This window comes from Crinia signifera, chromosome 4 (genome assembly GCF_055691185.1).
Source record: "Crinia signifera chromosome 4, ASM5569118v1, whole genome shotgun sequence".
Classification (NCBI taxonomy): domain Eukaryota; kingdom Metazoa; phylum Chordata; class Amphibia; order Anura; family Myobatrachidae; genus Crinia; species Crinia signifera.
In genome coordinates, this window is record NC_139220.1 from 109,002,004 (window position 1) to 109,027,314 (window position 25,311).

Below are 25,311 nucleotides of genomic sequence, written 5' to 3' on the forward strand. Positions count from 1 at the left end.
GCAGTGTAGGTGCCTTGTAATTCAGGCAGGCTCTGGTGGTCTGAGGGAAGGGGAGAGAGCCCGGACACTGGTTACCTGATCAGCAGGGAGCCCCCACACAGCCTGAGGACGGGTACAGCTCCAGCAGCAGCAGACCTCCGGCTCTGGCAGTCCCAGCGAGGTGATAGCCGATGTCAGCACGAAGACTGCTTGAGCCGGAGGTCTGCTACTGCTGCTGGACCCGTCCCTGTCCTCAGGCTGTATGGGCGCTACTGGCAGCATCGGCGCGCTCCTCCGCCGTGACTCCGCTCAATCCCCTGCAGTGGCAGTGTAGCCGCAGCAGCAGGGGAGAGAGCAGTGTGCCATTCCCCGCAGAGGGTAATTATCGCCGTCGGGACGGAGAGCCCCTGACGGGCGGCTGCCAGCGAATCTCCCAGCAGGAAGTATCACAGCGATTCAGGATTCACTGCCGCCCGCGACCCCCGGCCATTGAATACTGGCCTATATGTTCTATTTAAATTAGCCATTTTAAAATGATATATGTGGTCTTACAACTAGCGCAGTTATCATTCTTCCTGTATTTGCTATTACTTTTTTCTACTGCTGCTTGTACCAAAGCACACTCGTATCGAAGCGCCTTTCCCGATATCTTGATATCTACTGATCTGACTGTATAACTGTTTCTGAACTGTTTTGTTTTTTTCCTCCCGTACAGAAAAGGTGGCCTGGAAGCGAGCAGTTAGAGGTGTCAGGGAGATGTGTGATGTCTGTGAGACTACGCTCTTCAATATTCACTGGGTTTGTCGCAAGTGCGGTTTTGGAGTCTGTCTTGATTGTTATAGACTCAGAAAAAATAGGCCTCGCAGAGGTAAGGATCTGCTTTATAACGGAGTTAATACTTGGGAGTTGGGTGATAACTTAGTATACTAAGATTTAAAATTCGGCATATGAGATTGAAAGCATACTGTACTCTTGCTACTATTCTGTTTGCTTACATATGGATTTTCACATTATTGAATCTTTTATGTTTTGTCTGTAGGCCTTACTGTATACTTAGAGCCTTAATTAGCATTAGGAGCAAGTTTAGTGAAAGACTGCAATTATGTACCTGGAAAATTAATGTCAATATGCACAAGGTGCATATTCAATTAATAAATGATTGAAAAATACGGCCTAGTTTTGGAAAATACGGCCTAGTTTTGGATGTATCTTACAAATTGGACATATGCAGTTGACAGTTGAGTTATAGAATACCCTCCTGTACCACCTGTATATATACTCCACACAATGTAGCCTTTGCCAAAATTGCAAAATATCCCTAAAAATCTCTATTGGCCCGAAACCCACATTTTTATTTATTATACTTGCTTAATTGTATGCATAAATTATTTGTAATTCTTTTGTAACTGCCTATTTCATCTCATTACCATAGTTTTGCTTTTATATGTATGTTGACGTGAAGCTCGGTTCCAGATTGATGACTGTCTCATTTGGTTACTTATAGAATTGGGGGTTGAACTTTTTCCAGTTAGCATACCTTCTTTTTGCCCTTTTAGCTCCATAGGACCATATTACACATGTTTGGTATACACTATTCTTTGGACAAATTGATGTGTTCTCATTCAACTTTGCTATGCAAAACAGCCCCTATTGGCATGCCCAGGTCACATGAGAATCTTTTCGTGTCGGGGATCTTTCTTTTTTTCCTCTGAAAATGTGTGTTTTCAGAGCATTGGGATTAAGACGCACAAGGAGATGATGATGATGATTAATGTGATATGCAGCACTTTTATACCGTTGTGTGACTAATGCTGTGTACACATGGTGTCATAGCCTTGCTATTCGATCCCGGATCGGGATCGAATCGCACAGCAAGCCAAAATGCGTGCATTCAGTTTTGACTATACAGTATAGATCTGTACTATATAGTCATTGCTGCACTGTCTATTTGGCTATTGTATGCATCATCATCGAATCAGGGTCGAAAGGTTAAAAACGTTTTTAATCTCCATTTGATGTCTGTGCGATCCCGATTCGATTTTGACTATATATTTAAAATCGAATGGCAAATTGTACCGTGTGTACACACCATTAGCCTCTGAATCTGTGCAGAAAGCACTACAATGTAGCAGCATCTTTTTTTTCCAATACAGGCTGTGTTCTGCTCAGTACACAGACTCAGTCACACAGAATATAGATATGTCATATATCAAATTAATCTGCACAATCTCCCTGATCACCCTAGTTAGTCACTTTGTGTTGTGGCGAAGATGTATTTATGGCAAAAAGACTCCAGACATATGTAGAGTTACAAAGGACTCATGCCAACCATCCTGTGCTGCGTGTGTAGTGAGGATAAATGTATGGGGACACATCTCTACCAATGTACCCATCTGTTATTAAATTAAATCTGGCCCCTACGATGCACATAGCCTAATTTAGCATAAGGAGCAAATCAAGCTAAAGGTGCGAAATTTACGCCTATAAAAATTATGTCGCAATTCATGGGTTCAAATTGTGATTTTTTTGCTTTCTTTAAATATACCGCCTACTTTTGTATTTGGCACATACCCCGTATTTTTCGCTCTATAAGACGCACCTGACCATAAGACGCACCTAGTTTTAGAGGAGGAAAACAGGAAAAAAAATATTCTGAATAAATAGTGTAATGCCCGCTCCCCCGTCCAGCCCATTGCTGCTGCCTACAAACACAGAGTACAGGGGAGGAATGATCATACTGTACATCAGTGATCCTGCCACACTGTCTATAAGCGGTGCCTCATTGCTGCTAATAGTTATGCTGTGTATACTTGTGCAGAACTACTGCCAGCCCGTCCTGCACTTAACAGCAGCAAATTCATTCACAGAAATGTGCACCATGGCTGCTGCCACCAGCAGTAGCAGATGCAGCAGTGGGATAATGATTTCAGGTCCTATGCAGTCCCCAGGTGGCCACAGCCTGGAGGCAGCAGCTTATGGACCCCCATAGGAGACAGGCAGCTCTCACATTACTCTCCAACTACTACATTACCCACCATCTCTCTAGATGGGAAGCCCCTGCAGGATTGTGGGGGAGGCGAGGAGGAGAGCCCTGTAGATGTAGCAGCAGCCGGTCTGCAGCATGCCCACACACAACATGTCCCGGGTGCACCGTCTCCTGTGCTTGCTGTCATCCCCCCGTTCCTGGAGCAACAACAGTGAGGGAGCAGGATCCTGTGCCCAGGGCCGGGTTGCAGCGATACCTTCCCGGCTGGCGGCTGCTGTCACCCAGCCACTTCCGACGGCACTAGTAATGCACTGCGGGTCCAGCGGTACTGCGCAGGTAGAGTAAAACAGAGTTAAACAGTGCCGCGGTCGGTGGGTGGAGGGGCAGTTGCCCAAGGGCCCCATTAAGACAGCCCTGCAGCTTACAGCAGTCCGGGCAGCAGGGATCATCTAGTGTGCTGTGGGGTCCGTTCAGCGAAGGGGATATAATCAGCGGGGTCCTTGCGGCAGATGGAACTAGTAGCTACTAGTTCCCAACTGCCGCAAGGACCCCGCCGACGATATCCCCTTCGCTGAACGGACCCCACAGCACACTACATGATCCCTGCTGCCCGGACCGCTCTGAGCTGCTTTCAAGTACCAGGGGAGGTGCGGGGTGGGCTCTGCTGCAGCTCCTGAGCATCCAGGAGTTTTTAGCACGTTTTTTTTCCAGTATTCGCTCCATAAGACGCACACACTTTTCCCCCCACTTTTTTGGAGAGAAAAAGTGCGTCTTATGGTGCGAAAAATACGGTATACTGTCTGACTGCACATGGCACTACCCCAGTCTCCTTGCCCCATTTTACCATATTTACTATCCATCAAATTTAAAAATATTATTTGTTTTATTTTGTTAATATTACAGCAACAAAAACAGGAGCAGCATGGGAAGTTCCCATGATAACTAGAACATACAATTAAGGCCTATAATAGATATATGAATTATTATTTCTCCCGTCCACATTTGCCACATAAAGACTTGTTTGTTTACAACACCTGTATATATAATTTTATTAAAGCCTGCAGTTCATGAACATCTGTGTTTGTCCTATTCCATCAGCATCAGTTGAAATTTTGTATTTACATTTGGGTTTTTGTTTTTTGTTTCTGCAGAAGATGACACAGGTGATGAAGAAGTTTTTGCCTGGCTAAAATGTGCTAAAGGACAATCTCATGAACCGGAGAACCTCATGCCCACTCAGATTATCCCTGGCACTGGTGAGAATTTCTTCAGTTTGGGGATTTTTTGTTGTTTAATTGAAATTTAAAGGAAAAAAAAATCTAAAAAATATAACCAGGCATTCCACCTTTGCTACTTTATCTACTGCCCATCACCAACAGCTAGGAGACTTCCTCTAGATGAGGAATAAATGCATAATACCCCATTTACACCACTTTGACCTGGGTCAGTAAATGGGGTAGCTGCAAAAAAAAAAAAAAAAAAAGTTCCTTTTTCCCTGGAATCCTATTCAGGCCCTGTCCAGGGTGGAACTCGGGGAGGACCCGGAGGGTGGGGCAGTGTAAACTGGTATGCTGGGTCATTCAAGCCAGCTCCAGTTTACACTAGTCGGGGAGCCCAACCTCCTGACTGCAGCATCCTGTATTGTGCAGACAACAGTGAAGCCGGGGAGGAGGTGAATGGATGCCTGTGTGTGGGTTACATACACTCATGCTTGGTGTGATCCGTAGATCTCTACAAAATGTGTCCTGGTCCTGCTGCTCCTTTACTTAGCCTTACTTTCTCTGTCTGTAGCTATATAAGCTGCAGTTCAGCCTTCCTATATGTGGCAGTTATCAACAAGTGCAACAAATAGCATGCTCAATAGGTTTTGCTAGTACTGTATCGGACAATTTTATGTTATTTAGCTCACTAATAAATTGCCTTTTACAAAGCATGGTTACTTGTTTGATAAAGCAATCATATTTTCATGTATTCTCTTCTACAGCCCTTTACAGCATTGGAGATATGGTCCATGCAGCGAGAGGGAAATGGGGTATCAAAGCCAACTGTCCGTGCATTAACAGACACAACAAAACCGTTTTGAGACCAGCAGTAACTAATGGCATGTCTCAGGTATTTCTGGAGATGTATATATATTTCTTACTGTGTATATGTGTGTGTGTGTGTGTGTGTGTGTATATATATGTGTATATATATGTGTGTATATATATGTGTGTGTGTGTATATATATATATATATATATATATATATATATATATATATATATATATATATATATTATATTTATTTATTTTCACTGGTAGCTCATGTTTTCCATTTTATGTGGACCTTTAATTTTTTTTATCTCCTTACACAGTTTTAAATTTGAGTCCTGAATTAAGAGGTCAGCACTTCCTGTCTAAAGGTGCCCATACACAGTACAATTATTCTTGTGCGTTTTGAACTAGATTTTATCACTTGCGATCTGCGTGTGATGCGATCAGGACTTAGTTCAAAACCATGGGCTGCAGAGACTTTGTGCTGTGCGATGCCCGCAGGAGCACGCGTCGCATCTCACAGAACCTTTGTACCGTATATGGGCACCTTAAAGCAGAGGATCAGGTACTTGTTTCCTAGCACGGCGCCCACGATTTTGATCTTACAGCATCTTATACATCTCATCGCATCGCATGCAATATAGTGGCATGCGTTGAGATTTTTAATTGTACAAGCACCCAGATGGGCACTTACAATGTTAAATGCACCCCCATTGTGAACGCCACCCCCACTATCAACCCCAACCCGAAGTGTGGCGAGCGGCGGTGGTACGCATCCTCCGACCTTTTTGATAACCCCACTATCCACGTCGGCGTGGAGTTGATTTTAGATAGTGTGGCGAGCGCACGTGGATGACTTAACATGTATTTTGCGTCCCCTCGCGGGGCTCGCTGCACTTGCCACGCTTCGGGCTCGCTGCGCTCGCCACACTATCTAAAATCAACTCCACACCGACGTGGATAGTGGGGGTATGAAAAGGTCAGAGGACGCGTACTGCCGCCCCTCGCGGGCTCGTCAAGCTCGCCACGCTTCGGGTAGCGTGGACAATGGGGTGCATTTAACATTGTAAGCACCCATCAGGGTTGTACAATTAAAAATCACATTGCATCGCATGCCATTTGCTGGCATGCGATGCTGTGCGATATTTAATTGTACAATCCGGCTCAATTACCCGATTATCGCATTGCTTACCATCGCATACCTTATGTAATGGTATGCAATGGGCGCCGTGCTAGGAAACAAGTACCGAGGATCATATTCCATCAATAGCTGCTGTCTTTTATTCTGGATATAAAGAAAGGAAAGGAAGACTGCCGAGTAGTCAGTCCATTCATCCAGACAGATATATGGCATCTTGTATTTTACCAGTATCCTGACATGGTGGATTATTTGTTGTTTACTCTGTCCACAGGTCCCAACCTTGTTTCAGTTTGGATGTGATGTTCTCTGATAAAAAATACATAAAAAAATGTTATACAATATAAAAAAAAAAATATATATATATATATATATATATATATATATATATATATATATATATATATATGTGTGAGTGATTCTAAATTAGTGCAACTGTAGGAAGGAGAATTGTATACAATTATGGTGTGCTTTCATTTGTACTGTATATCAGCCATATAGCCAGTATATCATATTTTTATTGAAGCACCAAAAGTAAAATACATTACATAGAACTATAGAAAGATTCACTTCCTTATGTAATTGTAAGATGATTTTTGTATTGCTTATGTTTTACACATGGATGCAGTTGTACAAAAATGCAGTTGTAAGATAATGTAGAAATAGAATAACATTAAACAAATAAACATAAAAAAGAAAGTTGTGGCTCCCTCCCCTCATCCCCCATTCCCACCCACCCCAATCTAGCTGATTGAAGTAGGCCTACATAGTAGTAGCATTTCATTTTATTGGCGGATCTCTGCCTATGAGCCGTGTAAGGTACCATGAGGTATATTGCAGCCCAGAATAGATTTGATGTCTAATTTCAGATGACAGTGTGGCAATATAGGTTCCCCATATGCCGAAAAACTTTTCAACTTTTTTCTCTTTTTCCAAAGAAACCCCCACCCATTCCATGCAAAATAAATTGAATAGTTTTGCCTTCTATAGGGAGAAGGATTGCATTGTTGTGAATATCCACTTATGAAGGATTGTTTTTTTGTTTTTTTTTGTGGCAGCTGTTATTGCTGTCAGCAAGCGTCTTCCTCTCCCTGAAATTCCAAATATTGCCCATGAGGTATATAATTAACCAATTGAGTTTCGGCATAGCTTTTAATTTAAAGCCAAAAGCCTCTAACTATTGGGCAGAACCATAGACTGCATATTCGGTACCACACCTGTAACATTGTGTGATATGGATTTTCCCCTCTAAAACTTCTATGAGGAGATAGATAGGCACGGTGTAGAATGTTGAGGAACATTTTTTTATACATGGACAAGGTGATTAGCCCGCATGTCAAAGGCCCGCAGTAAGGGCGGTGTTCAATCCCGGCCACTATTTGCGACGGGGGAAATAGCGGCGACCGCCTATTCAATGCTGTCTTTCCCGACCGCATTGAAGAGGCAGATTTACAGAATGGACCCAACTTTAAAAGCAGTCAGGCTCGTTTTGTCGATTTCATCCATGAATTGTCGCGATCGCAGCAGAATATCGACAATCCACGGCCTGGTAGTCTGCGGTCGAACAAAATGAAAACGGGCCAGGGTCACGGCTTTCGGGCCGGATTGAATACCCCCCTAAATCTCTAATGGCAAACTCAGGGAATATCTGAAGCCATTGAGTTATTCCTCTAGAGGAGGATTCATGATTTAAATGTATTCTGTTTTTTTTTTTTAACAAAAATATATTCTCTTGTATTTGAATTAATGGTTGGACCCTTTCATTTCTGCTTAGCTGCCAAGTATAAATACTACTCCCACATGTGAGACAACTACATCATCCACTACAGAGCAGCAAGCAAGTGAAAATGACATTAAAACAGAGGAAGTTTTGAAAATGGAAACCGCTGACAGTCTAGCAGAGGACGCCATGACTGAACTAAATAATTTTCCAAACAGCACAGACAATAAAAACAGACAGCAGTCCCCAGAATCCACTCCCTCATCGGCCTTGCATTGGCTGGCAGACCTGGCAGCACAGAAAGCAAAAGAGGAGACAAAAGGTGTCAGATGTGTTTTATGTGCCGTCTTGTATCATTGCGCAATATTTTACCAGAGTCCTCTGCATGTATGATCTAGCCTGGTCTTCTGCAGATTGTTTTTTTTTGCATAATGTTGTCTTTAAGTGAGTTGTTAGTTTTGTGTGCAGCAGTGCTACTAGAATTTGTTATATAGTAAATAGTTATTTTATTGTCCTTCCATGCTGTGGTTATAGGTTTCAGGTATTCTATATCATCTTTAGCTAAATCACATTACTACAGTATATCACTGGGGAATCGGTACATCTGTCAGAATGAACTTAGGTCTACAGTCATTAGGTTGACCCCATTAGGTCGACTGGCAGGAAGGTCGACCTGATTTAAGGTCGACATGGGCCAAGGTCGACATGACTTAAGGTTGAATTTGCATAAAGGTCGACATGTGGAAGGTCGACTGGTCAATAGGTCGACATGGGTTTTCACTGTTTTTTTGTCCGAATGTCGACAGTCGACATGGACACAGTTGGCAATGAGAATCGGACCGTCGCTTCGCTCGCCACAGCTTTAATAACCTCATCAACGCCCTAGTGGATGGTAGGGCATGAAATACCGCCTGTCGGCTCAAAAAACAGTGAAATACCCCATGTCGAACTTATGACCAGTCGACCTTCCTCATGTCGACCTTTATGCAAATTCGACCTTAAGTCAGGTCGACCTTCCTGCCAGTCGACCTAGTGACTGTAGACCTAAGTTCATTCTAATAGATGACCGCTTCCATCTCTATGCTCTTTTAAATGACTGTAGACCTACTTATTTTTATTGATTAAGCTTTATTCGTTTATCTTTAACATCATTAGTCAGATAATCCTGTATGATTTAATATTGAACAGTTTTAATTCCTTTCAGATCCTAGTTCATTGAGATCAGTACAGACTAAAGACTCAAATTCTTTGTTTGGTATGGATGCCTTTACTTCAAGTGCTAAGACCTCTTCATCCCCCAAACTTTTCAATAGCCTGTTACTAGGCCCAACTGCCTCCAGCACCAAGAATGAAGGATCCAGTTTAAGAGATTTGCTTCACTCTGGATCTGGTAAACTTTCTCAAGGAACGATGGAGGCAGGGGTCTCATTTCCACCAGTCTTCAATTCTGCAGTAAGTACTTCTCGTCACGAATACCCCTTTTAGATATGAAACACGTGAATTTGCTGGGTCTAGTAAGATGGCTAAGAGCAGAGTCGGGGACCAGAGCCTTAATATGCCCACAGTTTTTGGGACGATTTTGGACCAATAGAATGATTTTACTGTAAATTGTTAGCAATCGTGAATGTTCGCATTGCCGCGGATCTTTAGCTGCATATTGTTATCTTCCCTGGACTTAAGCACATTCGGCGGTCAGGTATTTTGGGGTTGGAGCATTCTATCCTGTAAATAGGAGCAGCGGTGGGAGGGTGGCTTCTGGTCGATGGCATTAACGATGCATGTTTGTGTGGGGGAGCAACGACAGTGCACACATACATGTCAGTGGCATAGAGGGAAATCTTTGCTAGCATCGCAGCCCAGCCCAGAAAATTTCCAGCCATCCCACCGAAGGGGTATACATTTTTCTGAAATCTTAAGATAAATCTTTGTCAAAAATATGCACTCCTTTCACATGCGATGTATCGCATGCACCCCCATCACCGGAACAGTCTCTGACCACCTGATCCCGTCCTATGCGCCCAGGACCACGCAACAGATCGGATGTTAAAAACCTCTGCTTTAGGCTGATTTATGAATCCGCCAAAATTGGACAAGTGTATGGGGGCCTTATCACTGAATGCATGTGATATTTCTTTATACGTTACCTAAGCTGGACCTTTCATTTCTAAATACATCTAGGGGTCTTAATGGCAGGTGATCAGAGATGACAATTTTCTGCTAGTTTTCAAAGCAACTATTTCTCAGTGTCTTTGAGCTCAGGATTTAAAAAGACAATTGCAATAAATTCAAAACAAGCCTGATTTTAACATATATTGCAACTAGTAAGCCCGCTCAAAGCAAATGCTTCGAAAGCTAGTCTGCTACCTTGTGATTGCCTCCTTGTTTGTGCTTGTGTGAGTGAGAAAGAGATGTAGTAATTATGGTGGTTGTGTAAACCTGATGTCTGGCAAAAATAAGCCCCAGTGTCAATCGGACACTTTTTTTCCAGGTTGAATGGCAACAAATGCCTTCTTGAACTGGTTAATGTGCCTATAGTTTTGAATTACCTACATTTACTGTTTGGGGTTCTCAATTGAAGTGATATTTGTAGATGTGTTTTCAGCCTTTCCTGGCTGGTATAGATTTGTCTTTGTCTGTTTTTGCTGCAGTGATATTTGGTCATTTTATTACACGTCAAGGCCCTATACAGTACATCTCCGACAGAATCCTCAACACCTTGTTTAGGGAATCGGGAGTATTGAATATGTTGCTATCTCCTGAGTTAATGTTCCCAATCACAAATTATCAGGATTTAAGGCATCACATAGAATTTCCCCCGATTCTCAGATGAATGGCTGTTTTTGACCAGATTGGGTAAATAGTATGTATAGATGTATGGTGCCCTTTACTTACCAGTGTTTTGTCAGATTAATCCAGTTAAATAAAATTGATTATATATTCCAGGCAAAAGGAAAATCCAGCTTGCCAAACTTTCTGGACCACATTATTGCTTCTGTCGTAGAAAACAAAAAAACATCCGATGCTGCTAAGAGAGCCAATACTTCAACTGAGAGTCTGAAGGAGGGAAAAGAAATGGTGATGGGCCTTAATGTTCTTGATCCACACACCTCACATTCCTGGCTATGTGATGGGAGACTTCTCTGCCTTCATGATCCAAGCAACAAAAATAACTGGAAAATATTCAGGGAATGTTGGAAACAAGGCCAGGTGAGAATGAAGCACAGTAAGATTGGCCATGCAAAAAAAGTCTAGACTGTGTTACAATGATCAGTACTGACTAAAATGACATTGTCCACTCTCCCTCTAGCCTGTGCTTGTATCTGGTGTTCAGAAAAAACTTAAGTCTGAATTATGGAAGCCTGAGGCATTTAGCTTCGAATTTGGAGATCAAGATGTAGACTTGGTGAATTGTCGGAACTGTGCCATCATTTCAGATGTGAAAGTTCGTGATTTTTGGGATGGATTTGAAGTTATCGAAAGTAAGTACAACACTGTTTTTTCTCCTTTCTCTTTAGGCTCACATAAATGGAGGTCATGTTTGACCTCTTACTGCATTTTGGCACTTCCGGTGATGGGACCCAATAGAATAATGCTTAGATTGCTCGTCTTTCAATATGTAGATCAATGGTGGATCAGTTTGTGAAATGTGAGATAGTGGAGAAAATACAAGCGCTTCATAGTATATTAGTTTACTTATATGTATTACCTTTGCTAGTTATTAAATATACTTTAAGAAAAGAAAAAATAGCTTTTTTGCCACGCCTTCAAATAATTCTTTTAGTATCGGAGGCTCTGTTAAGGTGCGTATGATTCATGTTCCGTATGATATTGTATACTATTTCCCAGGAATGTCTCAGTGGTCAAAAGCATAAGATTTGTGCTAAAAAAAGAAGGTATAATGTTCATAAGAAATCATATACGATATGACGTCACAGCTCTACTACACTATACTATCTTATGCTTTCTAGACAGAATTGAGTTGCATGTTCATCCGAGCAGCTCCCTCCCATACGACTGGCGGGAGCTCGCATCTAGATTGTGCACTATATCTTACCATGTGTACGCACCTTTAGGGGTGTTAGGATCTATTATATTAATGAAGAAACAAAGCGCTCAAGAGTTTTATAGAGTAGAAGGGAGGGGAAAAAAAAGTATGCAATACCAAAGATAATTACAATTATTGTAGCCAATGTTTACACTTTTTTGTGTAAGTGCAAATGTCCTTTCAAAAGCCTTGTGCTCGGGAAAAAAACATATGATGCTACTAACTTACTGACCCTTACTGTGCTTTAAGCTGGGATCTTATAGCAGCGTCTTCTCCCTCTGCTGTACGGGTCCCGTGTGGGGATCGTGTTTCCGGCTGTGGCGTCTTTGCGGCTTGGATGATATGCTCTTCTTTGCAGTCTCCTCCGTTAAAGCTACCGGAAGTCGCCGCACGGGACCCGTACAGCAGAAGGAGAAAACGCTGCTACAAGATCCCAGTTTAAAGCACAGGAAGGGTCAGTTAGTTATTAGCATAATAGTGTTGTTTTCCCAGGCTAAAGGCTTTTGAAAGGACATTTGCACTTTTACAAAAGTGCGTAAACATTGGCTACAATAATTTTATTATTTTATCTTTGGTATTGCATACTTTTTTCCCTCCCTTCTGCTCTATAACTCTTTTGAGCACTTTGTTTCTTCATTAATTAAATATACTTTAAATGTGTAAAAGAAATACGTGTATTAATACATATCTGAGGGTCAAGTGCCCGCTGTTGGATCTATGGTCATCCTTCAGTATTCAGAATGAAGCTCATCTGTGTTTTTGGTATTTGGTGGAACTGTGACCTCATTGATAAGCATGGAAGAAAAAAACAGGTACAGCTGCATATTGTATTATCTTATTAAAATACAATCTTTATCATGTACTTGTCCTATATTGTCCTATACCATAAGTGGTTCTCTTGTGCTCATTTATATATTTTGTTTGAGTGGTAAGCCTAGAAATGTTTTGTCCAGGTTTAAGTATATCCAGTACAGATGATTAAATCAAATTGACATGGTACTAATTAAGTCACCTGTGGCCAACCATGGATATACTTAAAACCTTCACCATTGGGGTGCCTTCAGGATTGCGTTTAGGAGCCTCTGGTGTATGGTATAAATCTGTGTTTTCTTAAATAAATACACTATGTGACTGTTTGTTTATTTTTCCCCCCACATTTTAACATTAGGGAAACAAAACAATATGACCAGTATTGTAAATGGAGGATAGAAATAAAAAATGATCAGCTTAAAAGTTTTTGTTCCTTAAGACGTCAAACACGATCATAACACCAAGATATGGGGGGCATTTGACCTACAAATAAGCCTATTTCTCGATGATCTATAATACCAAACTTTAAAGTTTGTGAATGTAGTAGGTAACATTGAAAATATTTGCACAGTATCACTTTTTTTCCAATACATTTTCTGTTTAATGACTTTAAGTGGGCAACTAATCAAACCCAAAATTGGGTCAGCTGCACACACTAATGCCATAGACAAAAGTTGCCAATTAAGGGGTGCAATTTAAAATGAGCGATGTTGCGATTCCCAATGAGTAGAGCAATAACGAATGCTCCATGCCATTCCAATGGCACACATCCAACATCACTTTGAATTGAATTATCTCTTCATCTGTTAAAGTTAACTGCATAACATTAATAGGTATTTGCACAGACATTAGAACTACTGTAATAAATGAACTGTTTCCATAACAAACTGTTTACAGAAAGGCTGAGAGCAGATGATGGCTCTCCCATGGTCCTTAAACTGAAGGATTGGCCTCCAGGAGAGGATTTCAGAGACATGATGCCTACACGGTAAACAATTTTTTTCATGTTTGGACAATATATTTATCAGGCTATTTTTTTTGTAATAAAACATATTAATGACTACTATCAATGTATTGCTTTTTGTTGTAAATGTTGCTGAAATCCAATTTTTTTTTTTAAATAATAATTTACAAATGTTACTGTGTGGGTGGATGTAAAATAAAAGAGATTCTGTTTGGTATTTTTGTATGCCTGACAGTCACAGTTGGGCTTTGATGGTTTACGTTCATGCAGGAGAAAGTTAAATAGCGACCTTTTATACTCCATTCATACCAGCTTTTTTTCCTGGGATCTTCCCGGGGTATGGTGCAGTGTGAACGGTTAACACGGCCCAAGCAACCTGGGTCCCGTTGAAATAATATGGAGAAGGCAGCGCTGTCAGCTCCAAGCACTGCCTTCTCCTCCCCTGCCCCTCGACGACGTGCCGTCGCCCTACCTCCATGTGATGTCACCGACCCGGCAATAAGCCGGGTCACACAGGGAGCTTGCAAACTGCAAATGCCGGGTCACTCCTAGAATTAACCTGTGTCTTCATCCCAGGAGCGACCCTGGCATTTGTCTCCCTCTGCCTTGCATGCTTGGTGCATGAAATAACATGACCTTTTTTTTTCATCCACTTGGAGGGACACTGGACCATGGAATATATTGCCTCTTCAGGACATTGCCACTTTACTCATGTTTACTCTTCCTTCATAGTTGCTCTGGTTTTAAAATAATGAAGTAGTAGTTTATTTTACTCACCCGGTCTCTCTTCACAATAGCTTTATGTGGCATGGATTAAACCCTAATTAATAATTCTGGATACATGCAGATTACAGACCTTTATTCTTTTCCAAAAGTTTAACTTCTATAGTGTTGATGTCTAAATTGTCCACTTTCCTTTGGGGATAGTAATGCTAAAGAATTAAAGGCCATCCTTGGATTAATACATCAAGTACACATCAGACTACCCTGTCTGATTTTTCTCTGAATGCTGGCTTCATTGGGGACAGAATTTCAACTTTCATGATCCTTCTGGCTAAATGATAACTACCAAGGGAAAAGGGGACTGGGAGGGTAGACCAGTGCACAGGTAAAAAGGGGCTTGGATAAAGTATCAGTAGTGTATTTTCTAATCCACACGTATAGTCATGTAGGAGAGTGTTACTTCTCTTGAATAAATCAAAGTAGTAGAGGTGCACGCTAGAGAGTAAATGGAGTATTTCAAAGAGGAAGAAAGACTCTTTTGTTGGGGCACTCTTGTTTGGAGATTAATTATTGTAATCTCAATTATAACAATTATGGGACATGTAAATGGTAAGTGGGGAAGACACCAAACAGAGATACTCTGGAGATGCCCCTAGTATCACAGTCAATACTAGTATAACAATTAGAAAGAGGAGGAAGTGTGGAAAATGTAGATTACGTGTTTTAAAAATGAACTTTTATTGATGAATTTCTAAAATAAATACTAGACACACATATATAATTTGACACACAAAACAATTAATATGTAACACACTTGTGATTCAGATGAGCCACATACATGGATGCACTTAAAGATGTGATAACTTACTATCCCCAGCTCAATAATTTTTAGCCAGAGAAAAGAACCACTGTCTGAGATTAAATACTCTGGGAAACGTATCAAGTGATCTTTGCATAGACTCTGTGGAAAACCTTGTTTGAAACATTTGTATACTTTTGGCAGAGACAATGGGGCAGATGTATTAAGCCTGGAGAAGAGATAAACTGGAGATAAAGTGGAGATAACATGGAAGAGATAACGCACCAGCCAATTAGCTGTGTTTGAAATATGACAGTTGGGATCTGATTGGCTGGTGCGTTATCTCCTTCCACTTTATCTCCAGTTTATCTCTTCACCAGGCTTAATACATCTGCCCCAATGTATCTGTTTATGGCTTGAAAATCAGGCCTGTTTGTTTGAAGTTTTTAGTGAGGCAATCTCCAAGGTTGCATATTATAATATAACGCTTATCACAAAGCCTACATGGAAGAGATTTCTATGCTCTGTATGACTCAGATTTCAAGATTGATTTATGTGGTATCTCATAATGGTAATTTGAATCTAGCCAAGTATTTTGGCAGCAGTGAAAATATTATTAACAAAATACTCTTAATTCAGTAATGCTGCTTTCAGACCGCAAAACTGGCTTTGACCCTGTATTTCAAAACGTTTCCAAAAACGGGTCTGCCAGGAAAAACCTCTTTCACACCGCATCTCTTAAATGGTATATTACCGTTTAAGTGCGTTTTTTTGGACAGCAAAAAAGAAGGGTTCTTACCGGTTTGCTGTTGTGCAGTATGAACGTGTTAATAGGGTCGAGCAACTTGTTTCCTGTTCACACTATGGATGAGGCAGGGCTTGGAGCAGAACCAGCAGTAACTGCTCCTCCTCTCCCGCCCCGCTGATGCTCCGACGCCCGCCCCCCCCCCCCCATGATGTTGGCGAACCGGCAGTATTGCCGGTTCACTGATGCGCTTTGAATAGACCGCAAATGCACCGGGACTGAACCATTTTAAAGTCCCGGTGCGACTTTGCATTGCAGTTTGAAAGCGATATTAGCTTACTATTGCTACAGTTAGTGAAAAACAGACAATGATACATTGTAGAATACTGGCAGTGTTGTGAAATTAAAATACTCTACAGCCGTAAGTAAGGACTCCACCCAAAATTTTCTGGAGGAACATTTAACATTGTGAAACGAGAAATGTTAAAATATAAGGTACAGTTGAGTCTGTGTAAGCTCATGGTAAATGTGGATGCTATGTCTTTTATTTTAGATTTGAAGATTTAATGGAGAACCTTCCTTTGCCAGAATATACAAAGAGAGATGGGAGGCTTAATTTGGCTTCTAGATTGCCCAGCTACTTCGTGCGACCAGATCTTGGTCCCAAGATGTATAATGCTTATGGTATGTTGACATTGAAAGATCCTTAATGTATTAATTTACTATTTTGGGCAGCATCAGACATTTGTCCTAGATTTAATACTTTACGCCAGTGGTTCCCAAACTTTTTTGCATCACGGCACACTAGATTATCAGAATATTTGTCAAGGCACCCCTAGGTGCAAAGTTTGCTACCGAGATTTTCAGAAAACAATATTAAATTAAATAAGTTGTGCATATATTTCATCCTTAGGTCCAGTTATGTGGTGAGGGACATAATTCACTTCTGTTTATCCACATATTTAAAAACTGGAAGCCACAAGCACTGAATTTGCCTATTACATTAACCATAAATAATTTGAATTGGTCCTGTACAACCAAACCGAGGCACCCCTGCAAGTGCTCCGAGGCACCCCAAGGAGCCTAGGCGCACTGTTTGGGAACCACTGCTTTACGCATAAGATTCCACTCACTGAATGTTATTTTCAATTTCTCTGCATTCACATTTAATGATTAAGATGGAAAAAAAATTAGCAATGTGTTAGTAACTTAATATCCTGTGTAGCAGCATTTTGCATAGAACTTTGCAGCTTATTTACATGAAATTATAAATATTTTAGTGTCCCCCTTTGTCCAGTATATGTTATATCACAGAAAGCTTCAATATATTGAATTTATCTTGACCTAATATTTGTTTTCATTATGTAATTTTTTGCCCCCAATGCTCATGAAACAGACATTTTGAATACATTTTCCAGTTATGAGTCTTATATTGTCTTTATAATTCAGGCTTAATTACTGCTGAAGATAGACGGGTTGGGACAACAAACCTGCATTTGGATGTATCGGATGCCGTTAACGTCATGGTTTACGTAGGAATACCAAAAGGAGAAAGTGCTCATGATGGAGGTATGATTTTTGGTTATGTACCATTGCAGGGTCACCTGTAGACGTAGTGGGAGACACATTCTCCTAGAGAATATTGTCACATGTTCTGCAGTTTATTAAAAGCAGCAGACAGTGTAGAGAACATATCCATGGCAATTTAAATTACAGTTAGGAATGTTGAGGTGAATCAATGTAACATGTACACTGTGTAGCACTGGCTTACTGACACATTATGTAAGCCTATAGCAGTACTCAGTGGACTTTCTCCCTAATACTCTATCACTCTACCTGATCATACTCCTAACTCTAATGCCTAACTCCTAAACCAACCCTAGTATCGGATCCCAAATACCCTAACTCCATCCCCAAAACTAAACTTAATACCCCTACTTTCATTGAAACAGTCATAAAGTCCTCCTATTGAAAAATACGTGGTCAGAATATCTTGAACTCTACACATCTGTTCACGTTCTGAGAAATAAAACAAATTTGATAACATTCTGATTTCAGCATACACACTGCTGAATAACCATTCCTATCTGAGGGATATGGTTTGAAGATTTTCAAATGTGACACTTTTAAAAGCACTTTATTGGACACATCTTGCACACTATAAAATAGTTTCTGCCACTTTCGTACAGCAGTCTAGATCGAATGAGAAGACATACCTAGCTTTTAACCTATCAGGGGTGAATTTATGAAGCTTGGAGAAGTGTTATCTATCCCCATAAAGAACGTTATGAGCAAGGTGATAATGGTTCAGCCAATCAGCTACAATATGTAAATTGACAGGTAAGAGCTGATTGGCTGAACCATTATCACCTTGCTCATAACGTTCTTTATGGGGATAGATAACACTTCTCCAAGCTTCATAAATTCACCCCTCAGTCCTGTGTTCTTTTGACATTCTGAAATTATCAGACCAATCGGCCAAAAGTAATCTGTCTGACCAGATATTTGCATATATTGTACTTAACGTTGGTCAAATCACTCTAGACAAGAGTTTTAAGCTTTGTATAAGCTTACTGGTTTTCTACAATGAACCATTTGTAACCATGCGCCTTATTCTAGTTCACTTTTAGAAGCAAATGCCTTCTTAGCTGAACAAAACAATGTGCACTGCAGGTGGGGCAGATGTAACTTGTGCAGAGAGAATTAGATTTGGGTGGGGTTTTTCTTCAAAGTGAGATCTATATTGCAGTGTAAAAATAAAGCAGTCAGTATTTCCCTGCACAGAAACATAATAACACCCAAAGCTAACACTCTCTGCACATGTTACACCTACCCCCCTGCAGTGCACATGGTTTTGTCCAGCTAAGAAATAATTTGCCTCTAAGAGTGAACTAGAATAAGGCCCTATATGCCAATTAGGGCATACCCCCCCCCCCCAATTAGCTTGCGGGAGGACCTGCGGGCAGCCTCTCTCCCCCTGAATGTGAGCCGTTTTCACTAAAGCTTTCACACCGCAAACCTGCTTTAGACCAGGTATTTAGATGCGGTGTGAAAGGGGGTAAACTTCCTCTGACCCGTTTTAAAAAAACGTTTTAAATACCTGGTCTAAAGCAGGTTTTGCAGTCTGAAAGCAGCATAATAAAGCACCTACTACCTATAGTGATTCTCAAGGTCAGTCATCAAGGTACACTAATCATTAATGTTTTAGATAGATCTATGATTGAGCACAGATGGTTAAATCAAAATAAAAGATTTGTGCTTAAGTGTTTCTATCCTTAAAACCTGGACTTTTGGTGTGCTTTGAGGAAAAACATTGTCAACACCTGACCTACACAGTAGTTACTTTTACAGGCTGAAATATTGTTCACAAGCTTGCAGCTTAGCAATGTACCAAGACCTAGTGCTACCTCAAAGCTGTTTCATGGGCAGCATTAATGAAGCATTGGTTCCTAGTGCATGGGTGTTTTGTCATTGTAATGTGTACTTGTGCAGGATACAGGTGTACTCTTAAGCTTTCTTCTGGAGTGATATTTTTGTCTTGTCTGAAAGGGGAAAACATGCTAAAATGGTCATGTATTTGTATAAAGTGTATATAAAATACAGTGCAGCATAATCCCAATACCACAGTATCTCCATGTATACAATGAGTAGTCAATGAGCGCTTAAGAATATTTGAACATATTTAATGGATAACCTAAAATTTTCAGAGGTACTCAAGACCATTGAAGAAGGTGATGCAGACGAGGTAACCAAAAAACGAATTCACGAGGGTAAAGAAAAACCTGGAGCTTTGTGGCATATTTACGCTGCCAAGGATGCAGAGAAGATACGTGAGCTACTTAGAAAGGTATTGTTTGCTGTGGTTATAAGGTTCATGTATTTGTGGCATTGGACACCATTATAATGATGTAATACCACATTTTCTATCACTGTAGGTTGGGGATGAACAAGGGCAGGAAAATCCATCAGATCATGATCCCATACATGATCAAAGTTGGTATTTAGATCAGGCCTTGCGTAAGCGTCTGTATGATGAATATGGAGTACAAGGCTGGGCTATTGTACAATTCTTGGGCGATGCAGTGTTCATTCCAGCTGGAGCACCACATCAGGTATAGCAATTGCACGAATATTAAAATAAAAATGATATATGGCACAAAAATACTTGCTTGTCCATATTTATATAAAGATGTTCTTGCTTTATCCATTTTGCAGGTCCACAATCTATACAGTTGTATAAAAGTAGCAGAAGATTTTGTCTCTCCAGAACATGTGAAACATTGCTTCCGCCTGACACAGGAATTTAGACACTTGTCAAATACACATACAAATCATGAGGACAAACTACAGGTACTGTGTCGTCCATCAAAGAATTTACTGGGTTTTTCAGTGAAACTAAGTTATGAAAGTAAAATACTGGGTACTTGTGTATTATCATGGCGCGCATCGCATACCACTAATTAAGGTATGCAATGGCATGCGATGGGACCCGATTTGAGCCTTTCCCCGGGCTGAGTATACAATTTTAATATCCCACTATCAACGCCAGCGTGGCAAGCCCAACGGTACGCGTCCTCCGACCTTTTCATACCCCCACTTCCACGTCGGCGTGGAGTTTACTTTATATAGTGTGGCGAGCCACCGAGCCCGAAGCTTAGCGAGGGTACGCAGAATATATGTGAAGGCTCGCGCTTGCCTCGCTGCGCTCGCCACACTATATAAAATCAGCTCCACGATGACGTGGATAGTGGAGGTATCAAAAGGTCGGAGGATGCTTACCGACGCCCCTCGAGGGCTCGCTGCGCTCGCCACGCTTCGGGTTGGCGTTGATAGTGGGGTGGCGTTAACAATGGGGGCATTTAACATAGTCATTACCCATCAGGGTGGGTGTACAATCAAAAATCGGGTCTGGGGGGGCATTTAACATAGGAATCAGGCATCTGGGTGCCTGTACAATTAAAAATCGGGTCCTGAGACTCGATTTCAATGCCATCCACTTAGCCCTGTGACACACAACAGTTGTGTTCCAGCTATAAGTAAGATCCTCCACTCTCAGAATTACTTTTTGTAATACTTGAGTAAGAGAATATGGCTGTAGCCTGATGGGTAGATTCAGTAAAGTGTAGACAGTCTACACTCTAGCCAATGTCATGAGTTCCCTGAATTAAGAATAATTAATCACACTTGTTTTTATATAACTGGGGGTTTGGAATTTGCCTTGTACTTTAACATGTCTTCCAAGGGCAAAGCATGTAAGGAGGTGGGAGCTGGTCTGTCTCCACAGGCTCATATGTAGGACAGTCCCTGCAACCGATGCAATGGGAACACACAGTGTGAGGTCCAGGGCAGGCGACAGGGGGGGGTCAAAGGGGACACTCGTACCGGGCCCCAACCAGTTGAGGGGCCCCAAGACTTTGAGGAACTCAGGGTCTGAAAGCATGGCTGCCTAATCACTTGTCTGGCTACCTGTACTAATGAGTTTAGTGACATCACGCAACACACTAAACCACACAATGCACAATGCTGAGCCCTCCCATCTCTGCCCTCGCGTATTATATTGCATTGTAAATATATATTATTAATCTATTTTACTTCTAATAAAAAAAATACATTCAATATGCAATGTAATAAGAATCCATGTTTGGGCCTCATGATTTCTGTTGCCAGCCCTGGTGAGGTCCCCGCGGCAGTGTTCAACCAGGGGCCAACGTGGGTGACTTCTCTAAAGCATGTCAGGGCACAGCTAGTAGATCTAGCTACCACTACTCCTGAGCAGTCTGCTTCTGGAACCCAGCCCATGGCACCTGTGCAGGCTAATCTGCTACCGCCCACATTGGAACCTCCATGGGTCTACTGCCATGCAGGTTTCACAGCAGATGTTACTCAGGAAGAGTTCCATAAGGAGTGTGTTGGGGAGAAGTAGTTCCACCGCTCATTTCATTTACGATTCTGAGTATCCGTTTCCTCTATGGAACCTGTCTTCAAGCATCAGAAGTTGTTCCTTGTTCTGTTTTCCAAGTCCGACCCAATGATTGTCAGCTTTGGATTGGCCAAAATGGGGTTGGTACGTAGACCTTCTCCCCTCTCCATAGATGCTCCAATCCATCTTCCTCTGGGTCCGGATTGGGGCCCGTGTGTACACCTGGACCTCTTCTGACAGATTGACAGGGTTGGCATCGAGACATCCTTGTTTAGAGCAAAAGGATTTTCATCCAAGGTTATTCACAACTATTTTGAATGCCCGTAAACCATCCTCTGCCAGAGATTATTACCAGATTTGGCGTGCTTACTTTTCAGCTCAGGGCTATAACACACATTGGGATTAAGCTCTACCAACTCCTTTCTTTTCTGCAGGCAAGTATAGATGCAGGCTTTCATATTCCCTCTCTACAGGTATCGGCTCTTTCAATCCTCTTTCCTAGCATCCTTACCTGATGTTCGCACCTTTTTGCTCTGAAGGCTGCAACGTGGTCATCTGCGCAGACGTTTATTGATTCTGTGAGGATCCTTAGTGCACCTAGGAGAAAGATTATTTTTTTTCTTACTTTTTGGGTGTTCTAGGTCTAATTTAAAGCTGTGGGTAGAACTTCCGATACAATATTATTAAGAGGTATGCAGGCTTTCATCTTTCCTTACTGATGATACGGGTATCGACTCTGACTCTGTTGATTCTCTTTCCATGAAAGCTAGCATTCTTGCCTGACGTTCGCACCCTTTTGCTCTGAAGGTCGTCTGTCCTTCATTTTTATGCGTTTTGATACTTTGCTTCCGAGGATTTGGTCAGAGGGTTCTTAGCACAGCTCAGACCCCCCCCCCACACACACACACACACACACACACACACACACACCCTTAAGGGTATTGCTTTAGGACGTCCCTGCATGTAGCTTTGTCATCTAGGTAGCAAAGAATAAAATTAAATTTATGTTCTTACCTGTTGAATATTTATTTGAGATCCACACAGTCGGTTTTCTCGTTTCCCTGTCCCCTATATGTTTGGACCTGTGTGTTTCCTGATTATGCTTCCTCTGGCTGGGGGCGGGGTATAGGGGGAGTCTGAGCTGCCCAAGGGCAAACATTTTAACCGTTTGGTGCCCAGTCCTACATTCAACCTATACCCAGCGTCAAGCCCACTGTCTCCTATGGATCTCTAAGAAAGAGATTTAACAGGTAAGCTAAAGAAAATCTAATTTTCTCCCAACAATGCGTGTTGTCTGAATTGATTCTTTCATACAATGCACATTTTCTGCTGAATCCCTACCTATGTAGAGTGCGTGTTTATTGTGGTTGAGGTTGATTACAAATTTTGCAGTGTCAGTCCCATAGAAGTGTTTCAGACACATTAGGAGGAGGAGCCACAGCTTCTTTGTAGCTCTAGGTTGGAAGTGCGGGAGAGTTCAGGTACTGTGCGACTAGAGCTGCACTGCAGAGCTGGCTATGATCAGGACAAATTGTAGGTGCAGTGCTCCACCCTCCAAGTGGGTGTTTCACTGGTTCCATCAGATGTGACCAGGTAAGGGAAAGCCCAGCATGACATGGTCGCATCTAATGCGACCACACCAGGCAAGATATTAAATGGGGAGGGGATCATATTTATGAATTTGTCGTTCATATGCTTTTTTGAAGTATTAAAAAAAAGAACTACTGTGGCATAATATAATGTTTGTTTTGTCTTTCAGGTGAAGAATATCATCTACCATGCAGTGAAAGATGCTGTTGGAACGCTAAGAGCTCATGAGGCTAAATTGGTTAGGGCATAGAACACATGAGTCTTCTCTCTTGTGAGAATGTGACACAGGCCTTTCTCAGATTTCGGATTTTTCACCTCCTTTGACTAGAGGCAATTATTGCAAGACCGAACAAATCCATTGTACAACCTAGGCACGATTTTTCTATCCAGCCGCATATCTCAAGTACTATTGACATGTTTCACTTCTGCACTTAATTGAAAGGCATCTTTTTCTGTTGCCGCCTTGAAATCTAGTCGCATTCGCACTGAACAACTGTGCTTCTAGTCAGATTCAGAACTAGAAATCTAGAAAAGTATGATCAGCTTCTCGTGCATAGTTTTCCAAGTCTGAAGAAGTCTCCAAAATCAATTCAAGGTGAACTAACATAGATAAAGCGTTACAGAAGAAAACTTTCATAATGCACCCAAGTATCTAACACAATGGATAATATATTTGTCCTCGTAGTTATTTGCAATACAAATCAAGTTGTTAAAATGTTTTAAACAGCATAGTTCAATATGCTAGTTCTAAATAAAGTGGTGGGTGCTGAAATAATGCTTTTACTGGGGAAGCAAGGGATTGGAAAAACTGTATTTATTAATGAAATTAGGTTTGTAGTAAAACAGTTAAGCTTTCATTAAATTAGACATTTTTAGAACTTTGAATTGCCACCTCTGTTTTCATGCATTACAAGAAAGGCACATTGCATTTAGTCTTCCTTTCAAATTGACTTTTCTCTGTAAATTCATTCATATAAGAGTGCAAGTAATAGAAAGAGTCAAAGATCTGTCAAACCTAACGATTGTTTGTGTTGTCAGAGTAAGCCATTTTTGGGCATCTTACCACAGAATTCACCAAGTGTACACTGTTGCTCTAGCAACGTCATGCAAAATGTTTCCCACATGTTTTCCATTATCCTTTTTAAGTCGTACCTATCAGAAGACAACCAACGTTTTAGCCACTTCAGTTACACCTTTTCATGTTGGGACAAATAAAATTCAGTCAGATATTGTTACAAATTTCGGAGCTTTCCAAAATGACTTGAGGAAAGTTGATAATTTCTCCACCTGTATTGTTGAGACACTTTGCAGGTCTGTTTATATATTCAGTTATACAAGTTTTTTAAGTGATTTACTGTAGAATACTTTTAATTTGACTTCCTGTAATTTTGATTTTGTGAAGGGCTGACTAGGGTTTCCATGTTCTTATTAAAGTACAATGAATCTCTATTTTGAGTTAACTTTGTGTTTTGTTTTCTAATTTGACTTTAGCATAAAGAATATGTGGTTAACATATATTTAGGTAATGTGAATTTGGGTTTCAAAATTTTTCAGAAACTAAAGGGTACAGGGTGTAGCCAATCAGGTTTCACCATTCCTGAAGATTGTTTTAATGCCTTTTCCGGTACTTATGTATTATCTGGGCTCCCATGTTAAATGCACCCCATTTTTTCATACCCCTACTATCCAACTACGCATGGAGTCGATTTTATATAGTGTGGCGAGCGCAGCGAGCCACCGTGCCCGAAGCGTGGCGAGCGGACGCGGTCTCATAAAAAAAATGGGAGCCCAGATATTACATAAGTACCCCTTTTCCAATTGAGGTCACAACTATGAAGTGTAAAAAAAAAAAGCAA

General features: G+C 41.2%; 1 protein-coding gene across 2 annotated transcripts in view; it reads left to right on the plus strand.

Moving 5' to 3' along the window:
- Positions 1 to 24,904, plus strand: part of KDM3B (lysine demethylase 3B) — a 59,477-nt gene extending 34,573 nt beyond the window's left edge. For both annotated transcript variants that reach the window (XM_083182188.1, XM_083182187.1), the window contains exons 11-24: positions 695 to 847; positions 4,117 to 4,221; positions 4,950 to 5,077; positions 7,914 to 8,181; positions 9,064 to 9,311; positions 10,803 to 11,066; positions 11,167 to 11,338; positions 13,612 to 13,702; positions 16,499 to 16,629; positions 17,395 to 17,514; positions 19,653 to 19,792; positions 19,881 to 20,057; positions 20,161 to 20,295; positions 23,625 to 24,904. In XM_083182188.1, coding sequence (XP_083038314.1) covers positions 695 to 847; positions 4,117 to 4,221; positions 4,950 to 5,077; positions 7,914 to 8,181; positions 9,064 to 9,311; positions 10,803 to 11,066; positions 11,167 to 11,338; positions 13,612 to 13,702; positions 16,499 to 16,629; positions 17,395 to 17,514; positions 19,653 to 19,792; positions 19,881 to 20,057; positions 20,161 to 20,295; positions 23,625 to 23,705 — 2,213 coding nt within the window. In that variant the 3' untranslated portion in view covers positions 23,706 to 24,904. The remainder of the gene's footprint in view (positions 1 to 694; positions 848 to 4,116; positions 4,222 to 4,949; positions 5,078 to 7,913; positions 8,182 to 9,063; positions 9,312 to 10,802; positions 11,067 to 11,166; positions 11,339 to 13,611; positions 13,703 to 16,498; positions 16,630 to 17,394; positions 17,515 to 19,652; positions 19,793 to 19,880; positions 20,058 to 20,160; positions 20,296 to 23,624) is intronic.
- Positions 24,905 to 25,311: the final 407 nt, after the last annotated feature.